The 26,210-nt window shown below is 29.0% G+C and overlaps 2 protein-coding genes across 4 annotated transcripts; one reads left to right on the top strand and one right to left on the bottom strand.

Annotated features, from left to right (window-relative positions):
- Positions 1–11,891: 11,891 nt before the first annotated feature.
- Positions 11,892–12,893, top strand: LOC149054890 (uncharacterized). 2 transcript variants are annotated; one of them, XM_089228938.1, is made up of 3 exons: positions 11,892–12,025; positions 12,140–12,240; positions 12,354–12,893. In XM_089228938.1, the coding sequence occupies exons 2-3, from the start codon at positions 12,223–12,225 to the stop codon at positions 12,690–12,692; spliced, it is 357 nt and encodes a 118-aa protein (XP_089085064.1). In that variant the 5' UTR covers positions 11,892–12,025; positions 12,140–12,222; the 3' UTR covers positions 12,693–12,893. The 2 variants fall into 2 exon arrangements, with proteins under 2 accessions (XP_089085064.1, XP_089085063.1); XM_089228937.1 differs by lacking the exon at positions 11,892–12,025 and having other exon boundaries at positions 12,116–12,240.
- Positions 12,765–24,247, bottom strand: LOC107169337 (uncharacterized). 2 transcript variants are annotated; one of them, XM_089228936.1, is made up of 3 exons: positions 24,132–24,247; positions 16,330–16,950; positions 12,766–13,829 (listed from the first exon to the last, which is right to left on the bottom strand). In XM_089228936.1, exons 2-3 carry the CDS (start codon positions 16,926–16,928, stop codon positions 13,103–13,105), a joined length of 1,326 nt encoding a protein of 441 aa, XP_089085062.1. In that variant the 5' UTR covers positions 16,929–16,950; positions 24,132–24,247; the 3' UTR covers positions 12,766–13,102. The 2 variants fall into 2 exon arrangements, with proteins under 2 accessions (XP_015374546.2, XP_089085062.1); XM_015519060.2 differs by lacking the exon at positions 24,132–24,247 and having other exon boundaries at positions 12,765–13,829; positions 16,330–17,028.
- Between the last annotated feature and the right edge of the window lie 1,963 nt (positions 24,248–26,210).

The raw sequence follows: 26,210 nt of genomic DNA, 5'->3' as shown, positions 1-26,210 counted from the left end.
AAATACATTTTCATCTATTATTATTTTATGGTTTCAAAAAAAAAAAAAAATTTAAAACGTAGTCATTTGCACAACTGGCTGGATTATAATTTCCAAATTAACTATTTGCTCCGTCATAAAGATATTTAGTTGCGATGTTTATTATTGGTATAAACGTTATTTTTACAAATATTGAAATATATTTATTTAAAAAAACAACTAATCTTTGTCGTGGGCAACGCCAAGAGGGACATGCAGGCGCAGTTGTAACAGTGATAATATTATATGTATCACACTTTTTAGAAGTGTTATTTTTGTTGAGACTGTTGGTTTTTGTTATACGCCGACACGCCGTAACTTTCCATGTTCTTACATCGTGTTCGTCAAAATGTTGTACACTTGAAACATTTTCTTCGAGTAATATTATGATAATAGAGTGTACTCACTCACTATACTTATTGGATACTGGTAGTATTACCAACAAACGACGATAGTTGTTTTTCAAATCGTACCAACGAAATTCGGTTTGTTCAATTGAAAAAAGCTAATTCACTATACTGCATTTTAGTATGTGTTTATTTCGTTGTTGACCTCGTATATGAGTTAAAGATAAGTTACTATTGTTAGTATGTACGACGTATTACTTACTATTACACCCTACTCACAAAATTAATCACTTTTGAGTTGATGTTGCGTGAAATTTACTTTGGTAGTTAGGCGTGTTGGTATATGTATATAATGTGTTTGGAGTGTTTAGACGATCAAAGCATTATAGTGGCCTCCGGCCGGTAAATACCACGAAACACAGATTTAATAGTTTCCACAACGAACACATTTGAAATGTCTCAAATAAGTTATAATAAATTATTATTCAAAAATTATCATGGAAATATCTTTGCAAATTTTGTTTTTTTTTTTCAGGATACCAGTAAATCGCCTGAGTCCATAGCCGCAAATAGGGGGGGGGGGTTATCCCCCTAAGAATTGCTATAGCCCCTCCCCCCCAAAAAAAACAAATGATTTTACTGCATGATACACATTAGGTATTTAATTTAAAAGCATCATAAGAGTATTCAGTATCCTGATCTGAGCTACAGCTTTAGCCCTCCCCCCCACCAGATTTCAAACACTATTTGTGCCTATGCCTAAGTCTATATGTTACTATAAAATATATTATTTACCTATAATTTTTGTTGTAGAAATTCACTGCAGTGATTCGCCGATACACGAATGACACTGATTTTAGAATTAGGTATATTTAAAACGGTGAACGAAACAGTGCGAGAATCGTTCTCGAATTGACTTGATTACGAAATCATGTTGCATGTAAAAAAAATATATCTACTTTTAGCGGTAAAAATATTTTAAGAGCTGATTAATCGATCGCAGTACTTTTTATATAGGTGTTTATGCCATTGTGGCATTGTTATATACAAGGATTGTATTGTGCGAAACTGCAGTTATAATATAATAATAATTGTAATGCACGTCTTGTACGGAGATATTATTACTCACAACGCTCTATGCATTATTAAATATCATTTAGGCACGTACATTTCACACACACACACGGACTCACTTTAAAAATAGTAAACGTTTTTCTAATATTAATGAGTAATGATACTGCAGTATATTAGTGTCACGTCACCGTCGTCACCTACAATGTGGAGCATTTATAGATTCCCTTCGAATTACGGTTCGCATCACGGTCAGATAATTTCTGGTAAATAACTGAGATTAATTAGAAACTAAAAACCTACCTGCAATATCTGACTAAACTAGGTAGATATCGTATGGAGAGCACAGTAAAGTAACCATTAATGATCACTACCGGGTTTTAGGACTATTTGAGTACGGAGGAGTACTGTCTAGAAACATAATGTAAGAAGTAACATTATACATCATGAGTATATAAAGATCATGTTCCGAGCAAATAGAAAAAAAATGTGCAATAAAAACGATGATAGCTGTTTGATAAGGCTAAAAGGGGTGATGCCTTAAAGAAGGTGAACATAATCGATATTTTGCAGGTTAGTCCAATTCAGAAGAGTATATAGACGCCAATGTGATTTTAATTATTTTATGTCAGTTAATGCAAATATAGATGGTCGAATGAATAGGTATGTCATGAAAAATATGTATTCATTCTTGCATTATTATTAAAAATGCATATCTTAGCATACCTAATAAAACTTATATTGTATTATAATAATTTTTAAGCAGGTAAAATAAATAACTAATTCATTATTAATAATTAATAAATTATCAACTATTATGCTAGTTGACGACATTTTTAAACTATTGAGCTAGAATTTTCAAAGTAAGAATTTCAAAAGTTAATGGCTAAAACGTATTTTGTCGTTGTCTTACCTATTCATAGACATATTACCTACTAATAAATTATAATATTATTAAGTACCTATTTTTTTCTGGTTAAACATTATCATGCACTATGTGGAAGAAATGTGTGATGATCAATTAATATTTAATATAGGTACTGGTTTAAGACAATCCAATCCAACATAATTATTTACCTATATCAGTGCTTAAATTTTCCAAAATTAACGGTTTGCCCGTTTATAGTATATATTATTTTAGCCAGCCTGCGTCTCCAGACACCATCATCAATGTGCACAGTTCCAAAAATCTTTTAAACCATAAATATCGAACGTCACACAATTATTGTTGTATTATACCGGTCGTGACGTACCTAAATATGGCTGTATATAGGCGCACACATGTTACATGTAGGTACTTAAGTATAGAATGTCGTAATAAGAAGGTGGAAACCGAAATATACGCGGATGGGTTGTAAATGATGACAAATAATAAGCCAGCTGGGTTGTAAACGAAATATAAGCTAGTTAATCGCCACGAAATAGTACAATAATGTCCTGAATAGATTCAAAGAATTCAGACTGAAGCTCTTGGTCACAAATGTGCCGGAGCATAAATTACGCGTTTCAAGAGCCGGTACAGTTTTATGGTCCAGCTGTATACACTATATTTGTATATAGATATAAACGTTTTAAGTAGGGGCGTGGGGCTTAATAAAATTCGCCTAATTTATACTTCCTTTTCAACCTACAGCGTCTCTTGCAATTACGTAGGTAATATAAAATAATATGTAACTCGGTGGTAATTGGTAAATGAATTCAAGGGTATACGCCGTTTTATTAATTTAAATCTAAAATAAAAAAACTATATAGCTGCGCTTGAAATATTTACCATTACTAGGCAGATAAGTAGGTACATTATATCCCTCTTCCACAATAACAAAAGTATACTACATCTCAATAAATATTTTTTAGCATAATAATATTTCATACTTAAAAAAGCGGGTAAGTGGATGTCGCTCTGCTGTACATTAGGGGGTGGGGTGGACCACTGACTAGGGTAGGTTAAATTTGAATGCAATGATAGGTATCATTGTATACGAAAAACGATTCTGAACGGAGATGATTTGTCAGTCTATAGGATATATTATATTTAAATATTGTCATATAATATTCTATTTTGAAACAAATATTTTATTTTTCAATTAGGACGCATTTTACATAAGGCATGGTTAATCAATTTTTCCAAAAACATTGCATGTAGTTATCATAATTCAGAATACTTTATATCATCATAGATATACATATACCTGGTTTGAGGATAAATCGTTATCATTACTGGATTTCATAAAAATTTAAAACTCAAACGCTCAAAACATTTTTCCTATAATGACGTTTCAAATTTTCTCTATAGTTATTTGAAGCAAAACTTATGTAAAACTAAGTGTTAAAATTTTTAACCTTAGATATAAATACAAACATTTTTATGAATTTTTAACTACAAAATAATTTGCAAATATTCATGGTTTTGGCGAATTTTTGTCAATATTTTAATTTCAAATGCTAATAAAAAAAAAATGTGCATATGTATTCTTATAATTTTTTAATCACTATAAGAATAACTTATGAGAGAATTTGTATTAGATTTTCAAGTATTTTGATAGGGCCAAAAAAATTAGTTAATGATTGTCAAATATCAGCGTCTTTTCCCTAAATGTTAACTATAAATAAGTTCATGAATTCAATTATAAATACCAAACTATCAAAAATAAATAATTATATAATTTCTATTTTAGTAACTTTCAGGTGAACCTATCAGGATTCACTGACACCGCCACATGTATCGTCAATACTAATAGCGACTTGGTCGTAAGTATATCAAAAAGTAAATTCATTGAATGTGTAGGGTGTTAAGAAATATCGTAAATTAAATCCACTTTGAAACTTAACATGAGTCGACGACGACTAACATTGAATCGATTTTGGCGGAAAATTGGAGCAGGAAGCATTAGCGACAAGATAGCATTGTTATGATGATGAAAAACGAAAACTCTAAACCAAACCTAACGAAAAAAACAAAGTTTCTCATACACCCATTATATTTATATATTGATATTATACGGAGAGTAATCAGTATACGATACTTTCAGCATGTTTAAAAAACTGAGATATACATTCATTACGAATAATTAAAAATAATTTGACATAAATATAATGCACATATTTAATTTTAGGAACTATATTTATACATCATATTAATGGCTATGACCAAAGGATTTAGTATTTTGTGTAACGCAGCACAACAATTAGTTTTTCTCCAAGAATATGTTTTTAATTGATGGTAGAACCTCCATCTAGTCACTCCCACTGAACTAGTAAGTTTGTTTTTCTTAAGTACTCTTCCTCATACATAACATGTTTAAGATTCTCGTAGTAATCGCAATTTGTCTATTGGCTTTAATTACAATTACGAACAGCATGGTTATAAGAGAAAATACAAAAAAAATAGTAAATAAAATATTAGAATTCATGATAAATTAATAATTTTAAATGTTTTTTTTTTTTTTAAACCCAAAAATATGCAGGAAGAAACATTAAGATCAATGAATATAGATATAATTCTAATGTCAAAAAAAAAATGGAAATAGCAAACCAATATGTGAAAGATTCAAACCTTTCATTAAGTGAGAATAACTGCTGGAAGACAGTTATAACAGGATTTAGTACTTTGTATGAGGCAGCATAAAAGTTTTTCTCTAAGAGCCAACTTTTACTTTGCAAAAAAATCCTTAATATCAACCTTGGTTAAAAATTGTATGAACTATAGTTATACGTCATATTATAATGGCTATGAAAAAAGGATTTAGTATTTTGTATAACGCAGCACAACAATTGGCTTTTCTCCAAGTGCTCACCTCCGCCTGTGCAGATAATGGGTAAGAAATAATTATTGACAAAGGAAAACACACAAATAATAATTTTACAAAAGATTATTACACAAATAATTAATTTAATCACACATAATATACTCAGGGTAAAAAGCTAGATTTCGGATTGTTAACCAACAATAAACAAAGAACACCAGTCACGGCAATCCTAAGAAAATTAACTTTTTGACCATAACAAAAATATAAAAATGTAATAATTAATATTATATACTTTGTAACTAAGTAGAACACCCTTTAAAAGAAAATAATATATATGCATTCTGTATTATGCTATACAATAAGTAATATGATTAATAATTCACAAAACTAGGCGGCTTGATAGAAGAGGGTGTCCAAACAACACTACTTCAGTTCTAGACTTTTAATATTATATACTTTTTTTTTTTTTTTTTTTAGGAGATCCCTGGGCCAATTTCGCTTTAGACTTTAGACGCTTATAACGTAGTGTGTTATCGGGGAGAGTGAGGGAGTAGAGATTGGAAATGAGTGGATTAGAGTGGTTGACATTTGTTATTGTGAAAGCAGTAGAACACTTATAGGAAATTATAAAAATTATAAAATATAAGTTGTACAAAATGTTATATAATGAAATATAGTATATAGAAAATTATTTAAAATGTAAAAAACTTGGTTTTATGTAAAATTTTGTATACCTACTCATATGGCTTAAATCGATTTGTAAATTTAAAAAAAAATGATTTAAATAATATAAATAATAATTATAAAATATATAATATAATATTCAATATACTTAATTGTGTTTTTTCATCGTCTGATTTTAATTAGCGCTGGTTCATTGCATCTGAAATAATTGTTTGAAACTAACTAATGTTATATTATTATACCTACGTATATTAACACTGTTTTTATGTTGATATTATGTTACATAACTACTCAAATACATACCTATTGAAAATTTTTAAAATTGATTAATATATTAAAAAAAAAATCAATTAAATAATATCATAAATCATCATCATAACTGGCTTTTATAACTCTATTAGAGTTTTTGCCGCCAACATAATAATATAATTATGATAAATATAATATAATATTCAATATACCTAATTTTGTTCGGTCATATTGTCTGATCTTAATTAGCACTGGTTCATTGGATTTGAAATAATTGTTTGACAATAACTAATGTTTATTAAGTATAATAATATAACATTAGTTGGTTTCAAACAATTATTTCGGATGCAATGAACCAGCGTTAATTAAAATCAGACGATGAAAAAACACAATTAGGTATATTGAATATTATATTATATTTATAATAAATTATTATTTTATTATTTAAATCATTTTTTTTTTAATTTATAATTCAATTTAAGCGATATGAGTAGGTATACAACATTTTACATAAAACCCAGGTTAATATTAAAGATTTTTTTATATTTTAAATAATTTGAAAATATTTAAGTATAAAACATTTTGTGCAACTTATAATTTTAATAATTTTCTATAAGCATAACAAATATGTATTTTTTTTTTTAGAACCTTCAGCAATAGCTATTACAGTTCAACAATTAATCAATAATATAGGATATAAAGGTTACAATTTAAGATAAGATACAATAGTTGATACATGATAACAAATGACAATTAAATTAAAATATTAGATAGTGAATTAAATATGAAATAGTGAGACATTTATATAAGAATATTATTACAAAATGTAAATATGTATTAATTATCATTATTTTTTGTTTTGATCGAAAACGGAATCGCAATATTTTTTTTTGTCGTTTTTTTGTCACCTGATAAACTTAAATCTAAATTTTTATCCTCAGTATGAGATGTTTTATTACCATTAATATAATATTATGTGTTATATATTGTATAATTATTAGTATGATTTCCCTTGTCAATTGTTATATTTGACCCGTTAATGCTCATCGAAATGTCTGGCGGAAGTTGGCTCTTAGAGAAAAACTTTTTTGCTGCCTCATACACTGTCTTCCAGCAATTCTTCTCACTTAATAAAAGGTTAGAATCTTTCACATATTGGTCTGCTAATTCCATTTTTTTTGACATTACAATTATATCCATATACATTGATTGTAATGTTTCTTCCTGCATATTCTTGGGTTTAGAAGAAAAACATTTAAAGTTATTAATTTATCATGAATTCTAATGTTTTATTTACTATTTTTATTGTATTTTCTCTTATAACCATGCTGTTCGCAACTGTAATGAAAGCCCATAGACAAATTGCGATTGCTACTAGAATCTTAAACATGGTATGTGTCTTATTATTATGTTCAAATTCAACTTTAGTACTTTTCTTACACAATATGTCATCTTCCTCAATCTATAATGAATTCAAAAAAATATTATTTCCAATTATAAATTATTCGAAAAACTAAATATTTACGTACAGTTATATATACACGAGGACAATTATTCATGGTTAGGTCGCTATCCAGTGGCGCAACTACCGGGGGGGTTGGGAGTGCCAAACACCGGGGCCCAAAAACTGCAGTGCCCCTGGGCCCAAGCCTAAATAAAATAATCTATTTCCATATTTGATAATAAGTTTCACAATAAATATAAAAATCATGACATTTTGATCATTAATATTAATTATATACCTATTTATAATTTATATATAATGACTAGTACAGTTATTAGAACAAAAAAATTAAGGTGACTTAATACCGACCGTTTTTTTCGACTAAAACATACCAATCTTTTGTCCATCAGTCGCATGAACCTAATAATGCGATAAGACATTTAAAAACTTGTTTAATTCGTTTTTATTTCTTGAGATCGGATTTTTAAAATAATATGGATTTAAAATTTTTTTAATAGGTACGTTATTATTTTTTGAAATCGGATTTTTAAAATAATATGGATTTAAAAATTTTGAAATTAAAAATAATGTAAGTTTTGATTACTTACATTGAATTAAAGTTGTGAATTCTAAAAAGTGTTATCGAAACTTCAATGCCAATCTAAATAACTGGTAAAATTTTCAAGTATCTATGACTTATACTTTTTGAATAATAACAAATCTTTTAAATCGTTTCAGGATAAATCGTTATCGTTACGCTATTTCGTAAAAATTTAAAATTCAAACGCATTTAAAATTTTTCCTATAATGATGTTTCAAGTTTTCTCTGTAGCTACTTGAAGGAAAACTTATGGAAAACTCAATGTTGTATTTCTAATCCTTAGTTATAAACATAAAAAATTTTATGATTTTTCAACTTCAAAATTACTTGCAAATTTTCGTGTTTTCGACTGATTTCATAAAAATTTGAACCATAAACGCTTATAAAAAAAAGAATGTGACTACCTAACGATTTTTATTTTTTTTCCGCTACAATAAGAACAACTCATAAGGAACTTTGTATTACATTTTCAAATTTTTTTGGCCATCCAAAATTTTTTTACCGACACTTCAAAAAAATATTCTCATAAAAATCGAAAATTTCAGTTGTCTATAAATAACTGAAAAAAAGTCCAAAATATTCATCACTTCGTTCAGAATCTAAAATAAAATCTGTTCAAAACTCTGACACACATTATAGGTTTATTGTAAAATTATGATTGATATACATCGACATAATATCTTATGCACTGCTATAGAATAAAGAGGATAATAATATGCATTTCAAAAGAATTGACTATGCCTAACCATAGGTATAGTTTTTATTTCTATACACAATTTAAATCTTATTATTTCAGTCATCTGCAGTCATCTTGGTTAGCGTTTGATTTCCAAGTGTGACATAAAATTGTCAAATTAACTTAGTTAGTAGTGCGAAACACGCGTACATTCAATTCGTTGGACGTAATTATTCAAAAATAATAAAATACTTCCTGATAGTTTCGTGTAATATTGTAATTTCCTACCCGTCGATCATAATAACAGGTGGTAGGTACAATTCATTAAGCTGTATTATACAGAGATTTCGTATATATTTTGTTTTTATATTGTTATTCTGTCCGATAGGTCACGTAATCAGAATTTTCTTTGTTCAAGTAGTCCGACCGGCCATTAAGTATTCTGCCACGGTTACTTTGACAATAACAAAATAAGTTAATAATCAAAATTTCTCATGTTTCAATAACCTGAGAAAAATAAAATATTTTAATCCCACGATATTCCACTTAGTATAATATCACATCATTATTATACAGTAGACAGGTAATAATAATAATAATAATAATCGGTGATCAGTAATTGCTACTACATTAATGATTAATATAATGGTGAAAAAAACCCGATAAAGTCATAGCTCAAACACTACCAATATTTCCTATTTAATAGAGGGCAAAATCAGTCTGAAAGCAATTTTCACTGTGAGACATAAAAATTCCAATTTAGGTCCTTCTTATCTGCAACGTACAGGACATGATGCCTGCAAAACCAATAAACGAATCGTGGACGTTTCGTCCCCGCCTTTTCGTCCGCGTCAAAAAAATCAGTCCCTGGACGTTTCGTCCCCGGCAATTTTTAAGATAGGACGTTTCGTCCCGAAGAGTTATTAGACATAGGACGTTTGGTCCTCGACATATTTTGATAAGTACTTTAATTTTAAATGAACAATTTAATTTTTAAATGACAATATTACAAAATTACAGATACATAATCAATATTCACACAATATAATTATACAAATAGTCAAAATTTAAATAAATCACAATTATATTAAGTCATATTAAATTTCGTAAATATTAATAGATTAATAAATTTTTAGGTCAGCTGGCTAATTTTTTTTTAATAATATAAAATGTCATTATCGTTATTATAGTTAAATGTTGTACAAAATGACTGTAATTTCTTTTCCTTAAAACTAAGTTTTTTCGGTACATTTATTATTTCACGCAAGCTTCTCATTAATGTACTCAGTCATACGATTTTCCAAGTGTTCGTTATTTTTTTCTTGTTTGCTAGTATATAAGTTTCCTAGTATTATTACTTCGAAATTTAATATAATTTAAATAAAAATGAATGCTGTTTATTTAGAAACCTGAGAACCGAATGTCCTTTAATCAAAATATGCCGGGGACCAAACGTCCTATGTCTTATACTCTCCGGGACGAAATGTCCTATCTTGAAAATTTCCGGGGACTAAACGTCCGTTTACCCAAATAAACAACGATATTATATTATATTAATAATATTACTTTATTCAGACATACCGATGTTAAAATAAACAGTACAATATGAGACAGTTTTGGGTCGTATCATATTCAAAAGTGCAATAATATTTTAGTACGACTTTGGGTAATAGCAATACGGCAACAATATTATTGAATAATCAACAACATGGCGTAATCTAGCGGTAGTTTGAATAACATCAGACGTTCGGGTTAAAAGTTTGTCCGAAAGAAGGGATAACTGTAATCTGTTTCGAAGAGCATCGAAATTATTTTTCGGATTACCGTCATCGTATTAATAACAATGTTATTAATTATCGTCAATATTGTATTCACCGCAATTAATTTTTTAATAGTTCTCACTGGTTGTTCGTCCAAAGAATGTAGTTGCAGTAGTTACACTATATTATTATAACAATAAATTACATTGTTATATTATAATTGTTAATTATTAAGTTTTTATTTATTATTATGTTTATTGAAGTTGAGACGATGTTTGCGTTCCGGCATGATCATGATGATAACGATACAATACTGATAATTAAAAATTGTATTACATTTCAGCTTCAGCGACTTCACACGAGCAAAGACGCACACCGGTTACTGTAGTGAAATTAAATTCATTTACAACAGACCCAGAGGCCATGGTGGGCGGGTGGGGGGGGAGAGAATAATAATTTAACTGTACATCATTCCAAGTACAATGGTCATCGCTTAAAGTAATTACTTTAGTATTAGACAGTAGACAAAACGGATAACGCCATAAACCGAACGAAAATATTTAAGTATGTACATTGTGCGTATAATACAACCGTAACTGGCGTAACTACTCGATAACATTAACCAGGGTTAGGTTTATTAAGCAGCGACCACTATTTTTATTGCTTTCCTGCGCAGGATTTACGACGAACACGGATACGCCATTGGTGTGGTCGTGAAGGACGATTTTCAATTACAACCAACGAGTAGTGGTGTCCGCCGTCGTTTTGTTTTTTACACTGCACACGATTAGGTACATCGACGTTCTGATTTTTCGACGCCGAAAATCTCATTCGTGTAATAATATAGTGTTTGCTGAATCTTTCAGACAAATTGCACCTCATCTGGCCAGTAGTCTGTCTATAGAAATCTGCAGCTGTTTTGAATGTTAATAACAATATTATTAAACAATCATAATTCATAATTTGATACAACGCGAATCGAATTTTTCGACAAATTTAGGAACCGTTTCACGTTGCGATCAAACTAATTGCGTAGATCAATCGATTAAAAATATTAATACTTAGAAGAATACCGTGGCGTAGTTATGTTATGCGCTCTAATATTATCAAAATGATAATATAGGAAGTACCTACGTATATATATATATATGTTGTATAATATGATAAATTAATTTAAATTATGAACGAACGAGGTGTGACGCGTATATGAGTATTAATACGGTTCATAATAATATTGAAATATCAAATAAAATACATAGTTATAAAGTTTTATTATATTCAAATAACAGATCAAAGCATAACGTTTTAAAACCGATTCTATGGCGTTTTAACTATTATACGATCCGGTGAATCGTATTAAAAATATATTCTAAAATTACTTTAATTGATTCAAATTGGAAAGTTAGTTTTGTCATTTGTTATCCAACAGGTAGTATCATACATATTATTTTTTATGTACATGGTGTATTACTTTCCTATATAAGTACCCCCTTAATTTCGGTTCAGATCATTTTCACAGTGTCAGTCGTTTTAATATTTTCAGTCGGTTTTGAATCAGCAACCAGTAATCAACTATATCCACGTTCAATATAATACGAGTTTAATAAAATATAATAATAATTAATAATGGACTTAAACACCAAGGTAAATCTCATACTTATTGTTTTCTTTTATATGCTCATATATAGTTTTATTTCCAGTTATATAGATTTTGTTTCATTTTATATTAACTCGTTTTAAAAATATAAAAATAATAGATTCTGCTTACCACTGTCTATGTTGTTCTCATGGCGCTCAGATCATTTGGGCAGTACGAAAACAGATACATCCAGAGGGGTTTTGCTCACGAATTTGACGGATTTGATCAAGGGAAATACTCAGGTCACGTCCTCCCGTATTCCCAAACCAATGGTCAAGGTTACAGTTTAGGATGGAATGGGTACTCAGGAGGAAACATTTTCAATCCGTATCAGAAGCTAGGATATGGATATCAGAACCAAGGATTCGGTGGAGGCCTAGGATTCACAGACGGAGGTCAGCTATTTGGTGTCCAGCAACCAGTAAATTATATTGGTAATCAAAGATTTAGGTTATAAATAAAAATATATTGTCTTTGTACAAAATACAATTTCAATTATTTAAGACCTTATAAAAATGTACACAATTATTATTATGGTTGGTAAAAAGAAATAATAACAATATTAATAATAAAATAAATTATTTATGATTATTTACAATAAACATATATCTAATAAAATACATTACATTTTTATTTGTCTACAATGAATATTTTATTTATAAATGACATAATTTTGATTTCGTTGTTCAATAATTATATTATACGTTAAATGCAAAGACTCAATTAAAATTAAATGTAAATTATAATTTGTTCTTCCTTATATATTATTTTATACTATATACAGTCACATAGATATTATACATCAATTAAATAATAAAGTATTATTATTAGTATATGATTTAATTTTATAAATATTTATGTTTTTCTTCAAAGGCTTGATTCTTCGTCTCTTGGTTCTTTTGTACTATATACACCACTTTCATTAGGACCTTTACTCACTTTCTTCGAAACCCGTACTTCTTTTCTGCTATTTGAATTATTGTCCTCTTTTTGATTCAAATCACATACCTTCATCACGAAGCCGTCTTCACTCGGAAACCTAACGCTTATCATGCCAGACCGTTCAAGAAATAATACAGGTGCGTCATCTGCCAAACGTTCGTTCTTTCTAATTCGTCTCAGTCTTTCGATAGAGATTTGACGTCCGTCTGAGACGGAATTCCTAAACCCATGCAAATACAATTCTCTACATTTTTTTCTGAACACTTTGTGATAGTATATTAGGACCAACGGCACAAATACATCAAACATAATTGGCATTTTTGATAAGTAGCCATCCAAGATGTCTTCCGGTGCTTCGTTTTCGACCCAAGGATTGACATTTGGGTTGCTATAAAGATAAACACTTGAAGATATAAGACTAGGTGTTACAAGAATTGTATAAGATGCAAAAATTAATTTGGACGGTACAAGATCGATTTGGCTTTTTGTTTGTGTGGGTGTCACAATGATATTGGTCGATTTAGTAATCGTTGAAGGTCGAGATACAAAAACAAAATAAAATGATATCGACCAGGGTATCATAAAACTGAAAACAATCAATAAAGATGGGTAAAACCATCCAGTTGTATTGACAATGAAACCGCATCGACCCCTGAAAAAAAAAAATGTTAATTACTTTTATTTGAAAAATATTATTTGAAAATATATAAGTAGGTAGATTTCTATTGCATTATTTAATTCCACTTAGAATGCTTGAATTCGGTGTATAAAAATTATAAAATCAATGTTATATTAATTTTTTTTCAATCTTTTTCTCATCAGTTTTTATTTGGTACATGCGATAAATTATCTTAAAAGTTGTAGTCTATTTATTTTTAAATTGAGTTGGTACTCAATTTATTACTTTATTAATAATATATAAAGATATAAGTTATAACTCTACAAAATGTATTGAAATTATTTTCAACAAAAATGAGAAAAATAATGTGATTGAGTTAGCAATGTCATTAAATCTGTATACAAAATAACTAAATTTAAATAAAGTAATCGAATTTTAATTTGATATACACTGATTGGAAATCCAAAAAAATAATTCGGTTTTACAGAATATCATGGTTCACGTAATACGTTTACAAACGACAAGTCAATCAACTGGGAATTGACGATTGGAATATTTGAGGATGGAGTAGATTTTTTTCTCGTGCATAGTGCATTGTTTTGTCATTTGTGGGTAGTGGTATAGATAATTAATGTTTCGTCGAATTGTATACAAATATACAGGGTGATTTTTTTACAAAATACCACTCATTTGGTATTTGTGTGTAAATACCACCTAACATACACCTATAACACACAAACACCACCTAAAACATCCAATTTTGAGAGGCTATATCTTGTAAACAGATTAACGAAAGTGAAAATTTAAACGTGAAAATTCATGGAAAAAATAGCCTTTTTAGTTTATGAAATTTGAAGTATAGGTTCTAATTTGAAAATCAAAAGTTGATAATGGTTTACCTGATAAATATAAGGGTGAAAATATTTTTAAAAGAATATATAGTTCTAGAACAAGATGGATTTAAAATGTTGAGAAAAAAAAATTTGAAAAATGTAAATAGTTTTTGAAATAATGAGTGTTGTTTGATAAAAGAATCACCCTGACCCTGTATATAGCTATTCGAATCATTAAGTAAATCTGGGTAGTTGAAACCCCATTGTATTTTTACATATTTAAGGTACTGCACTAGAAAATTAAAAATATGCAGTAGTGATCACTGTCTTAATGAGACCAGTACTATCACCTTTTTATTAAATGCACATCACTCGAGTAGCATTCTGTGAAATATGGTTTTACTGTAGAAAAATAAATTAGTAAAAATATGATGATGAGTATCTATACAAAACTCTATGCCTTGTAAAATACAAAGCATTTGAAAACAAATTATAAACATTTTCCACAAAATATAATTTTTGTTTTATATCAACAATTTGTGCTTCTAATTATTGAGCTTAATATAAACTACTTATAGAAAAACTACTATTTATTACATTTTGTACAGTTATAAATGTTATAATATATTCAAATTACTTATGATTCGATGATAGATTTCAAAGTGTAGTTGTTAGATTTATTTTTACTATTACATAATGGTAAATACTTTACGTATAAATTGAAACTCTAATTTTTTTTACGTATGTATTTTAATATTATTATAATCATTTATAGCATATACCCTGCAAACAGCGATAAAATGAAAAATATCGACGTTTTGAAGTATTTCTGTTTTGCTGTCTTTATAGTCGTATAGTCGTATAGTCGCGCTTGTGCCCGTTCTCGAATATTCGCAACGATATTATATAATACAACATGTTTATTCAATGCTTATCATTTAGTGATTACACTACAATGTATATCTCTTCCAATCCACTTTAAAACTTATACTACTGCTTTTTATGAATAGATTTATAATTATTAGACTTTGAAAATATTTTCATAAAGAATAACCACTTTGAATTTTCTAAAAACGCGAGTGCAGAAGCTTAAATTTTGGTAAGCCAAAAATACCATCAAGTATAGTAATAATTATTACTTGTTATTAGTTACCTTTTCGCTATTTTTAACGTATTTAATTTTTAAAAATCATACTTAAAAATATAGTGATACAACTGACCATTAAATAAACGTTAAACAAACTCAGTTAAACAATTGATACTGATAAAATATACACATAATAATATCGGCATCAAAACTGATAAAATAAAAAAACTCTAATTTTTCAAAATTATCATAGAAATATTTTAGTTTAAGAAGTGAATATTTAATGCTAGCCTCATTGTTTATTATAATTATTATCAACAGATACGTTGCATTAAATTATGACCATGAAATCATGATGGTATCGAATTCATAATATACACTTGTAGGTATTATCGTAATAATTTTAAATAATATTTTTCGTATAATATATATAGTTCAAATTTTTTTTACGTGAATAATAACATTGCAGAATTTTCTTTTGAATTTCTGTATATTCTTCGGTACTTACGTTAGCGAATTTGCTCGTAATCGTGCCGTAAAAAACGTGCAGTCTTTTATGCACTTAATCATGCAGGGATAGCCTGTCGTATACGTTCGGCGGTGTGGTACGTACCTTGACGGGAAATATCGAGTGGTGAACAGCAGCGTAGGTGTGAGTATGACGTACGTGTACATGGAAGGGGCGGCCCACAGGGTAGCAGCGGCCGGCAGAGGCAGCTCGGCGTAGTCGGCTCGGACGAACGTGTTGAGGCACGTGAGTGCGGCAAACGTGACCAGCTCGACGGCGGACAGGGCGGCCGTTACGGTGGCCACGCCGCGGCACATGGTGACTCCTCCGCCGTTACCGCCGCCACCTAACAGCTCTCTGGTTGTGACGTAGTGGCCGACCGCGGCGTCCATGGCGCACTGCAGGCACAGCGCGGACACGAGCACCGCGTACGGTGACCGCAGCCTGTCCGCGGTGACGATGCCGGTCAGCACCATTAGGTTGGACGCGATGGCCGCGGATGACAGCGTCAGGTACACCGCGGCCAACGACACAGACGACGGACGCCATGGCGACACACCGGCCGCCGTGTCAGGCAATATGGACAGCGTGCCGTTCGGGTTGGCGTACACTACTTTGACGTCCATGTGACCGCTGCCACTTTTACTGCTGCCACTGGCTACCACCGCCTCTGCACCGCCGCTACCGTTGACCCCGTCGAACATACGTCCGGCGATATCGGTCCGTCTGCGAACGTACACAAATCAAAAAATAAATTGATGAATAACAAGTCGACCAAATGCAGATATTTAAGTAAATAGTGTCGCAGTTTTTAATATGCCTAATTTATACCAATCCTTTGATCGGGTTACACCGGTTACGGTAATGGTTAGATTTCAATTAATGGACAACAAGGCCAAAAATATTATTCGAAATAATATTGATTTCATCTTTTATGAAAGTTTTTTATTTGAAATATTTTTTTTTATATCAATAAAATTGTGTTCCAATTAAATTTTGAAAATAATTTTGAAAAACATAAGTTTTGTAATATTTGTACGAATCATAATATGTACACACTAACACACTAGAGAGTCAGTGAGATTTCTCAGAAAAATATTACGTGGTAATTTTTGATTTTTAGATCGGAGTATTTCTGGTTAAAAATGTGGTAGATTAGGTTACTAACCTATGTAAAGAAATTAGAATAGTGCCAGTTGCCAGGAACAAATCTATATACACGTCAACAGTCAACACATCCTTATACCGAAATATCACAACTACAATGCAAGAATAATATAATATTTTTGATTTTATGTCACTTAACATCGTCGTTATTAATTTAATGTTTTAAATGGCAGACACATTTTACACTTATTAGTTATGTTGTATGTGGCATGTGCCAATTAATGATAATAGATAAATATTACTTCTTGTTCATCGATTATTTTGTGTACCATCGAGAGATAGGTATACTACAGTTATTACTCCAATTACAAAAACAAAGTACCCACATACTATTACATCATTTGCATTGGTCGTTTTAAACATTAACACATATATGTATATATTATACCTTCCCCATATAATATTATTATTGATTCTACTTCTGTGATTTAAAAAAAAAAAATTGTTAAAAATTTTATTTTTTTTAACTCTAGATATTTTATCAATGTTCATACTGACTTTCAGCTACAAAATAATTTTTGTGATTTTAATAATTTTTTATAACAAATCTAAATTCCTAACAAGATTATTAAAAAATGACACGATGCAATTTAATATTATATTTTTTAATTACTGAAAGAACAATTTAAAGGGGGAATCTTAATCGTATATTATTGTCCAAGTAAGAAACAATCAAATCAATATATAGGTACCTAAATACATAAAAAAAAATTCAATACATAAATTATTTATATAATATTATCTAATATCATCTAATATTATCTAATAATTTGAAAGAACAAAATGCAATTTTTAAAAATAAATATTAAGTACTTATGTCTATAAAACGTTAATTTTAATATTGGATTAAAATATCATGTATGAATAATACTTGTCTCAGGCTCTTAGAGACGTAGCCAGGCTCTTCCTGAGGTCTGGACCCCCTCCCGAGATAAAATTCTAGATACGTCCCTGACGTAGCGATACTCATAATAATAATAATATGCAATCCCCTCCCAAGCAAAAAAAAAAATTAATAACCAAGATATTTTATTTCTTCATCTAAATAATTAATATTAAAATTACCCATTTGATACCTGTTTTATAATAAATATTATATTAAATTATAATATAATAATTTGTATAAACTAAAATACCACATAATATCATTTTTATATTTTCCTCATTAGTCACCATAAAACGCATTATGTTGGAATATTAATAGACACACAATTAAATATAATATAATTATAACATAATATAATATAATTATAATATAGTACAATTTAATATAAGTGAACAAATTTATATTTCTGTCAGTCTATCTAGTAAGATCTAATTTATCTACTTTGATCTTATTAGACAACTTATCTGCGTTAGTAACAGAGCGTCGTCATACTATGATAATTGTTGTGAATTAAGTTTGAATAGTTTGAATTTACACGACTATTCAATAAGAATTTCGAAAATAACCTAGATCTACAAAATATTTCTTTGTTCTTAACAATGCTAAATTAACACACGAGAAAAGTTTTAGTGGTGCTTAAATATCTTTTGGATTTTTCCCACATGTGCTATAACTTATATCTTATAAATTATAATAGTTGCCTATATAATGTGATAAATTTAGTTATATAAATATATAATAATAATATTTGATATCTTTAATTATACTTGTATAAATCTTAAATTTGTCGTACCGGTATTTATATATTTTTTAATAATTGCGATCTCTCGACATGCCTAATAAAAGGATAGAAATACAAATGCAAAAATGTACAAAGCATGGATATCATTTTTTTTTTTTTTTACTTTTGTAATTTAGTAAGTTTAATACGTATTGATTAATTTCAGAGAAAACAAAAGATCAACATTTGTATTTGTAACTTCTGACATAGTGGCATTATATATTTGTACTCCATAGGTATTGAGTACTCACATAGTCACATTAAACAAATAACTAAATAAGTATACGTGTAACGAATATCAACTGCATCAAGCTATTATTATTACAGTAAAGGTCGATGGACTTGTTTCATTCTTTTATTTTTAACAAACTTAAGTTTTTACTGATACTTTTGCATTAACTTCAAAAATGTATTAAAAGGTAGTTTTCAAAGTTTACTTAATGCAATTCGGTTTTCTTTGCAAACACTGAAATACACACACGTATATTTGCTAACTAACCTGTCAAATATATATGCAAACAAACTAATGCCATTATCTATTAGTGAGACTATAGTAAAAAATAATGGAATACCTACAAGTAAAATCAACAACCATTGAATTCATAATTTAAAAAACCGCATGACACCATCGACCATTGCAGAATATTTAGCAATGACTGAGACTGTTTAAAATATGTTGTAAAGGTAAATGAAATTATTCATTATGTTATGTATGTGCATTTAAATAATAATAAAAGGAGATCTTTAACAATAAAATCTACACGGATGGTCCATTGAATGTTATTCATTGAATTCTATAATTATACCTATAGCTAGATCGAATGAATAAAATAATGGTGTATAATTTTAGATTAAAATACGAGTATGTATTTTACTCGTGTACAGTTTGCTTATAATTGTGTTATTGTTTTAATGTAGTGTTCTTTAATCTTTATATTAAAGTAATTATATTGTCAGTTCTGTGAGTATAATTTTGTTTACGCATACTGTCTTCATCCCCACACGTTCTAAAAAGTGGTTATTTCTCGAATATTATACTATTATGTATGTAGTACTGTAGGCAGGAGGAGTACCGAGTATAACAAAACATTTTTATGTCGTATGAAAATATCGATTTTATTTTTTTTTTTTTGGATTCGGTGCAACGGGGTTGAGAAATAGCATGTTTTCGTATTCATTGAATTCCTAACCTACCTACGTTTTTTTTCATCTTCTTGTAACATTATAATATTTTACCTTGGATGATTTTACACATATTATGTACCTGTAGTCGCTATAAAATAAGACCCTAGCAACATTTATCAGACACAATTACAGGTAAACCATGAATATAATCCGTAGCCACCCTTACTAGCCAAGATCGTTTGTGTGTAAAATATTTCTATACCTACCCGAACGTATTGTACTGCTGCTGCAGGTGTAACACCAAGTCTGTGGCCTAACCGAAAATAATTGAAAAATATCATAATGCCGTCTTTCTGCAGTACATACTATAGCGCATAACATACTATTATAATACTAATACAGTAATACCTATTAAATAATATTTTGAAATATAATTAAAGAATTTCGGGTTTATCGTGGGGATAAATATTAAATAAATAAATAGTAAACATTAATATTTGGCCTAACCTTTTAAATTAATGCTTAAGTACATTATACCGACATTTTAGTTTTTATCATTGTAATAATAAATACGTGTTGTTTATTGTTATAAATTTATAGTTTTATACTAAATAATACAAGCTGAGATGATGATGGGTCTCTGGCTCTGAGAATAAAAAATCAAGAAAAATATTATGATAAACTAAAAGAACTATAATATGCGCTATACGACTTCCAGACTAAAGTAACTATAAAACAAGATTTTATTTTTAAAAACTTTTACATACAATATTATTACCTTCTATAAAACCTGTGTTCACAAATCCAAAATGCTTTTCTTTCTTTATTTGCAAACACATTTAAGTACCTATAAATATTTAGATCATAATAATACAGTCTATAAGCTTTGACATTTTTGTTTTTAAAGATTTTTTTTTTATTTTACTGCTGTGAGAGAGTAAAATAATATTCAATCGATTAATAACAAAATTTATTTTATTTTTTAGGTTTTCCCTTATTTATTATTGTACGTACGTATTTCTTAAAATATTCCTATAATAATATGTTTAACATTCTAAATTGAAACGAATTTATTATAAGAAAATCAATTCCAAATAATTCTCAATATGAAAGACGGAATAATATTTTCAGAACGTTGTCGTGTTAGCGCAGACCTTACGATGTTCCCAAAACAGTATCTTTTGCATTCCTTCGGAAAATTTAACTACGTTATTGAGAAAAAACATTTAAATGAATAGGTACCAAATAACAATGATTTTATGCATATAGCCATATAGATGACCTTCTACCACTAATCAAGAACAGTGTATCACTAACTACATATCACATCTCGCAGTGTTACTTACGAAGCGTCCGTTGAGGTGAAATGCAAACAGTTTTATTTTTCGTTGGACTTTCCGGACATTGCGTTTAACGACATAACATAGGTGAAAGACTCGCGTTTTGCCTTTGGCACCGTTCTCGGCTTGTAACACTCGTAATCCGTCTGGCGATGGCGATGACGAAAACGATTTGATCGAGAGTTGTTGAGAATAATCGGACAAAGCGCGGACGTTGCAGAGACTAGCGATGGCGGAAAACTTTGTAAACGTTTGATAACGGAGAAATTCGGACTGTCTGTTTGCTAAACGGAGCCTATAAAACGCTTGCAAACATTTCAAACGCCATGACTCAGCGTTTGGTCTGTTTAACTCTATTAACCAGAACTGTGGTCGACTTTGTTTATACTTTTGCGACTATCTATTACGACTTATCACAATTAACATTTTATGCCTTACACCACGGTTAAAAACAACCGATGAGGTTAGGTTATACACAAAGCGCTTTTGAATTTCAATCTTATAAGCGTTTCAAACCGTTTGTATTGTAAAACTTTTCCGCTATATAATGAAAATACGGTTGCCGTGGTTATTCGGACGCGAGGAAATAAGTGAAACATTAACCATAAAGCCGGATTCACAGCTGCTACGTCGTGTCGATCAAACCACATTCTGATTGGACGTTTAACTTTTGGTATGGTGTTATAACCAAGTTAAAACTGAAGATACCAAGAATTGAATACGGCTCAACTTTTAAACCGACATGGTTACTAGTTGTAACCTTGTATTTTGTAACCATAGTTATCGCAATCGCGCGACACGACATGGCTTTGAATCCGGCTTAAAGCCGATTTTCCAATATACAATATACTGCGTGTACCGTGTTCCGTACATTATAGGATCTTGATTGGTTGAACCACGTGGTGGATAGCAGGTTATAGGTATTACCTGGGTTTTTTTCATGGTAAGCCGAGTTTACCAATGATACCACAAAGTTGAATTCAACTTTTCGCAGTGTGATAATACAGTGGTAAATTAAGTTACCATTAATAACAATAGTAACCAACACACTACAAAACGTCACGTCTACTTTCAGAATTTTACTTGCATGATAACGGAACACGGTGCACAGTGCATTGGAAACTCGGTTAAATTATTACTGACCACGCGGCGGTCACGGTATAAAGTCTGTTACCTCGAATCGCGACCGCGGTCCAAGTTACATATTAAAGTACGTGGAATTACAAGCGAATGGCCGATCGCGACATTTTCCGTCGCCGGTCAATTTAAATGGAAAAGGCGGCCGTCATTAATTATTTTTTATTTTTGCTCTAATATTATTTATAATAAAACAGTGTTTATAATCAATAATATGGCATTGTACTTGTGAGTTTCATTTATTCCGTTCAACGATTAACGACAGTTTCCCGAGGATTGTACAAAAGTCGATGGCGGGGCGTGTCAAGGTAAGTCGTACATTACCTATGCGACTATATTATAATACGTCACCACTTAATATTATTTATACAATTTACATTATCTTTTGGGAATATAGATAATAATATATGAGTATAGTAGTTATTCATATGGATCTATGTGGCCTTAATATTGACGTTATTAAGAATTTATCACATTTACACATTATAATACGAGCGACCAAACTAGATGAGTACACTTAGATAAATTTATAAAATCCAAGTTAAACCTTGATAAAACAGTGGCGTAATAATACCCTATATTATGCTGATTATTAGACGAAACCTCGAAATCTACAAATTCACAATTTTTTTATGCAAATATTCAACAATTATTTAAACTAGCAGGTGACAGCTTATGATTTAATAAATACTTTTTATTTTAAATTCACGATCTAAATCTGTTGATATGAGAACAATGTAGCAAAAATAATGTAGGAAAGTACAACATAAAATATTATTCAAAACAGTATAATATTAAAATTGTTAAAATAATGTATTTGAATGTTCAATAAAAACATCGGTACCTATATTAATACAGTTTAGTTCCCAAGCGATTTTTCGATTTTTTTCTTCAAAATATGTGTTTTAAAGCACTAAATACAAAAGTCTAATCCAAAAATTTGATTGATTATTTAGAGTTATTATCTTGGCTAAGTTGATTATGAGCTAATCTCAAGATAGTTAAAATTAAATATGCAAGCGCATTTAAATACTTAAATGTTAATCGCAACAACTATTTCTAGTAAATTAAAATAATATAACACCCGGCACATAAAAAAATTGTCTACAATTTGTTATTTTTAAATTATTATATGTGGTAATGACTAATGATATGGTTATTTACAAATTTAGTAGATAATATTATATAAACAAATCAGACGAATTATTTCTTAGATCATCCATTATATCAAATATATTATTATATCTAGGTATTACTAATTTATATTGTATCTATAACGTTTATTAGACTAAGAATTATTTATACATTATTTTTTGGAGACTTCCTATAAAACAAGCATATTTTATTCGGTGACACAAAATGTAAGTGTAATCATAGTAAATCATATACCTACTATGTAAATTACTACCTATAGGTATACGGCTTAAATAAATAAATAATAATAATAATACAATTTTTTATTTAAACTCACTTTACTTAATTATAATTGTTCTCGTTGTTATTCAATCCCATATGGTTGATTCGCACGATAATGCACTGAAATGCATAGTATATATCGGAGCATATTTATGAAAATACTGAAAATATTCCTGAGGTTCTGTTTAAGCTGTATGTTGCCAATAGAAACCATGTGGACAACTACAGCTTGTAACCTTGTTGTATGGAATTTAATCGATAGTCTAATAACCCGGCCAAAGCTATACCATAGACAAATTGAGCTAACCAGAGTTAAACGAATGACTTTTTGTACTGTAAAAACAATATACTATAACTTTAAAGGTAATGCCGTAGAAATCAATGTTATATATTTCATCAAACGTCTATTCGATTATATTTATTTTTAGATACTTGTAACGTTAATAGAAAATGTAATTTTTTTCATTAAAATTTCAATTATTTTGAAAACGCTAAAATTAAATAAGCTAAATCATTATAAAATATCATAAACTCATTTTTCTAAGACACTTTTTGCATCGATTAGTCAATTCTTGTATTTAATGATCGTGTACGAAGTTTCGAATATAATTCTTTTACACACATGTATTCTAACATTTCTAACACAACTAAATATAGAAGAAAAATTATTTTTATGATTTGGTTAATTTCTGAATAAAGAGTACCTGATTATAATTAACTAATTCCAAAACTAGTGCGTGTCGTGATTTGAAAGATTCATCGAAAAATAACTATATAATGTCATGTCGACGTATGTTGAAGTAGTATTAATACAAATGAATCTAAAAACATTTAAAAATTATTTAAACACGCAAAAATAAGATAATATAATTAGTACAAGAATTATTATTTTACCTTTGGCTTAAATAGTTATAATTTTATAGTAGTATAATTAATATGAAAGATATTTCAAGTTCAAAATTTAAAATTGTGTAAAACGAAGAAGTGCGATATTACATAAATATCAGAGTAACCATCCATAATAGTATTATCGAACTTTACTCCACAAAATAGAAACACATTTCATGAATTTCGATAACACTTTAAATCTTGATGAACACAAATGTTATCTATTTTAAGAAATTATAACATTTCACCGTGTTTATATTTTTAAATTTATATACACTACATAGGTAACTCTTTTTGTGAAAGTAAAAATGCCTGCAAGATAAAATCTTACCCAGTTTTATCTTCTATCGATTATTATTAGAGTCTATCATTTTACTTTAAAAAAAAAACATTTATTCTAGAAATATTCTGTAAGTTACATGAACAAATTCTATAATATGAAATATGCATAATATTATAAAATAAATTCCGTTTGAAAAATCACATGGTGATAAATGGCACCTCTTGGGTACTATGAGAAAATAGTGGAAAGAATATGTGTTATTATAACATAATAATGTAGGTACTGATATTAAGATATAAAAGTAATATAAGGAATAAAAAATATATACTACCCATATCGGCCATATTATAGTGATTACATGATTAAGTCAATAGTTATTAACATTTATAAAATATATAGGTATGTTTTAATTACTTTGTTGCTGGTGAAGTACTCGTACTATTTTTTTTAAATGTATTTTTGGAAAGTAAAATCTAGGATCTAGGTTATTCTTATTATATGTTTTTTTTAAATAAAATCATTCCACTTTTAATTCTTATTTTAAAATATTATGTCATATTTCTATGATAAATTATTTTTAATTACAATCTATAATACGTATTGTACTATGCTAACCTCGTGTAGGCGTTTGACCTATGCCAGCAGTAGCCTACTCTAAAATGTATTAATATTTTATGTATATGACTACTCAGAACATTTAGTAAGTATTAATAGTAACGAATATGAAAAATTGACAAGCATCGTATCTCATTATCTTAGAAACTATAGTAATCGTAAACGTAAATGCATATATTTATACACATACATTTATTTGTACATAAGAATATTACCTATACATTATCATAAGTTAAACGTTTTAAATTTTTAAATACTTTTAAAATAGACATTTGGACATTCAATCATAATGTAGTTTTAGAAACATTAAAATCAAAATGTATTGTCATCATATTATTATAATATACC

This window comes from Diuraphis noxia, unplaced genomic scaffold (genome assembly GCF_037042655.1).
Source record: "Diuraphis noxia isolate RWA-SAM2 unplaced genomic scaffold, SU_Dnox_SAM2 contig0005, whole genome shotgun sequence".
NCBI classification, from domain to species: Eukaryota; Metazoa; Arthropoda; class Insecta; order Hemiptera; family Aphididae; genus Diuraphis; species Diuraphis noxia.
Note: the sequence above shows the minus strand (reverse complement) of the source record. Positions and strands in the feature narration are given on the sequence as shown.

Coding starts and splice junctions, on each gene's coding strand:
- LOC107169337 (XM_089228936.1), bottom strand. CDS start 16,928: ATGTTCGACGGGGTCAACGGTAGCGGCGGTGCAGAGGCGGTGGTAGCC. Junction 13,830..16,329: donor ACTCGATATTTCCCGTCAAG/GTACGTACCACA, acceptor TTTTTTTTTCAG/GGGTCGATGCGGTTTCATTG.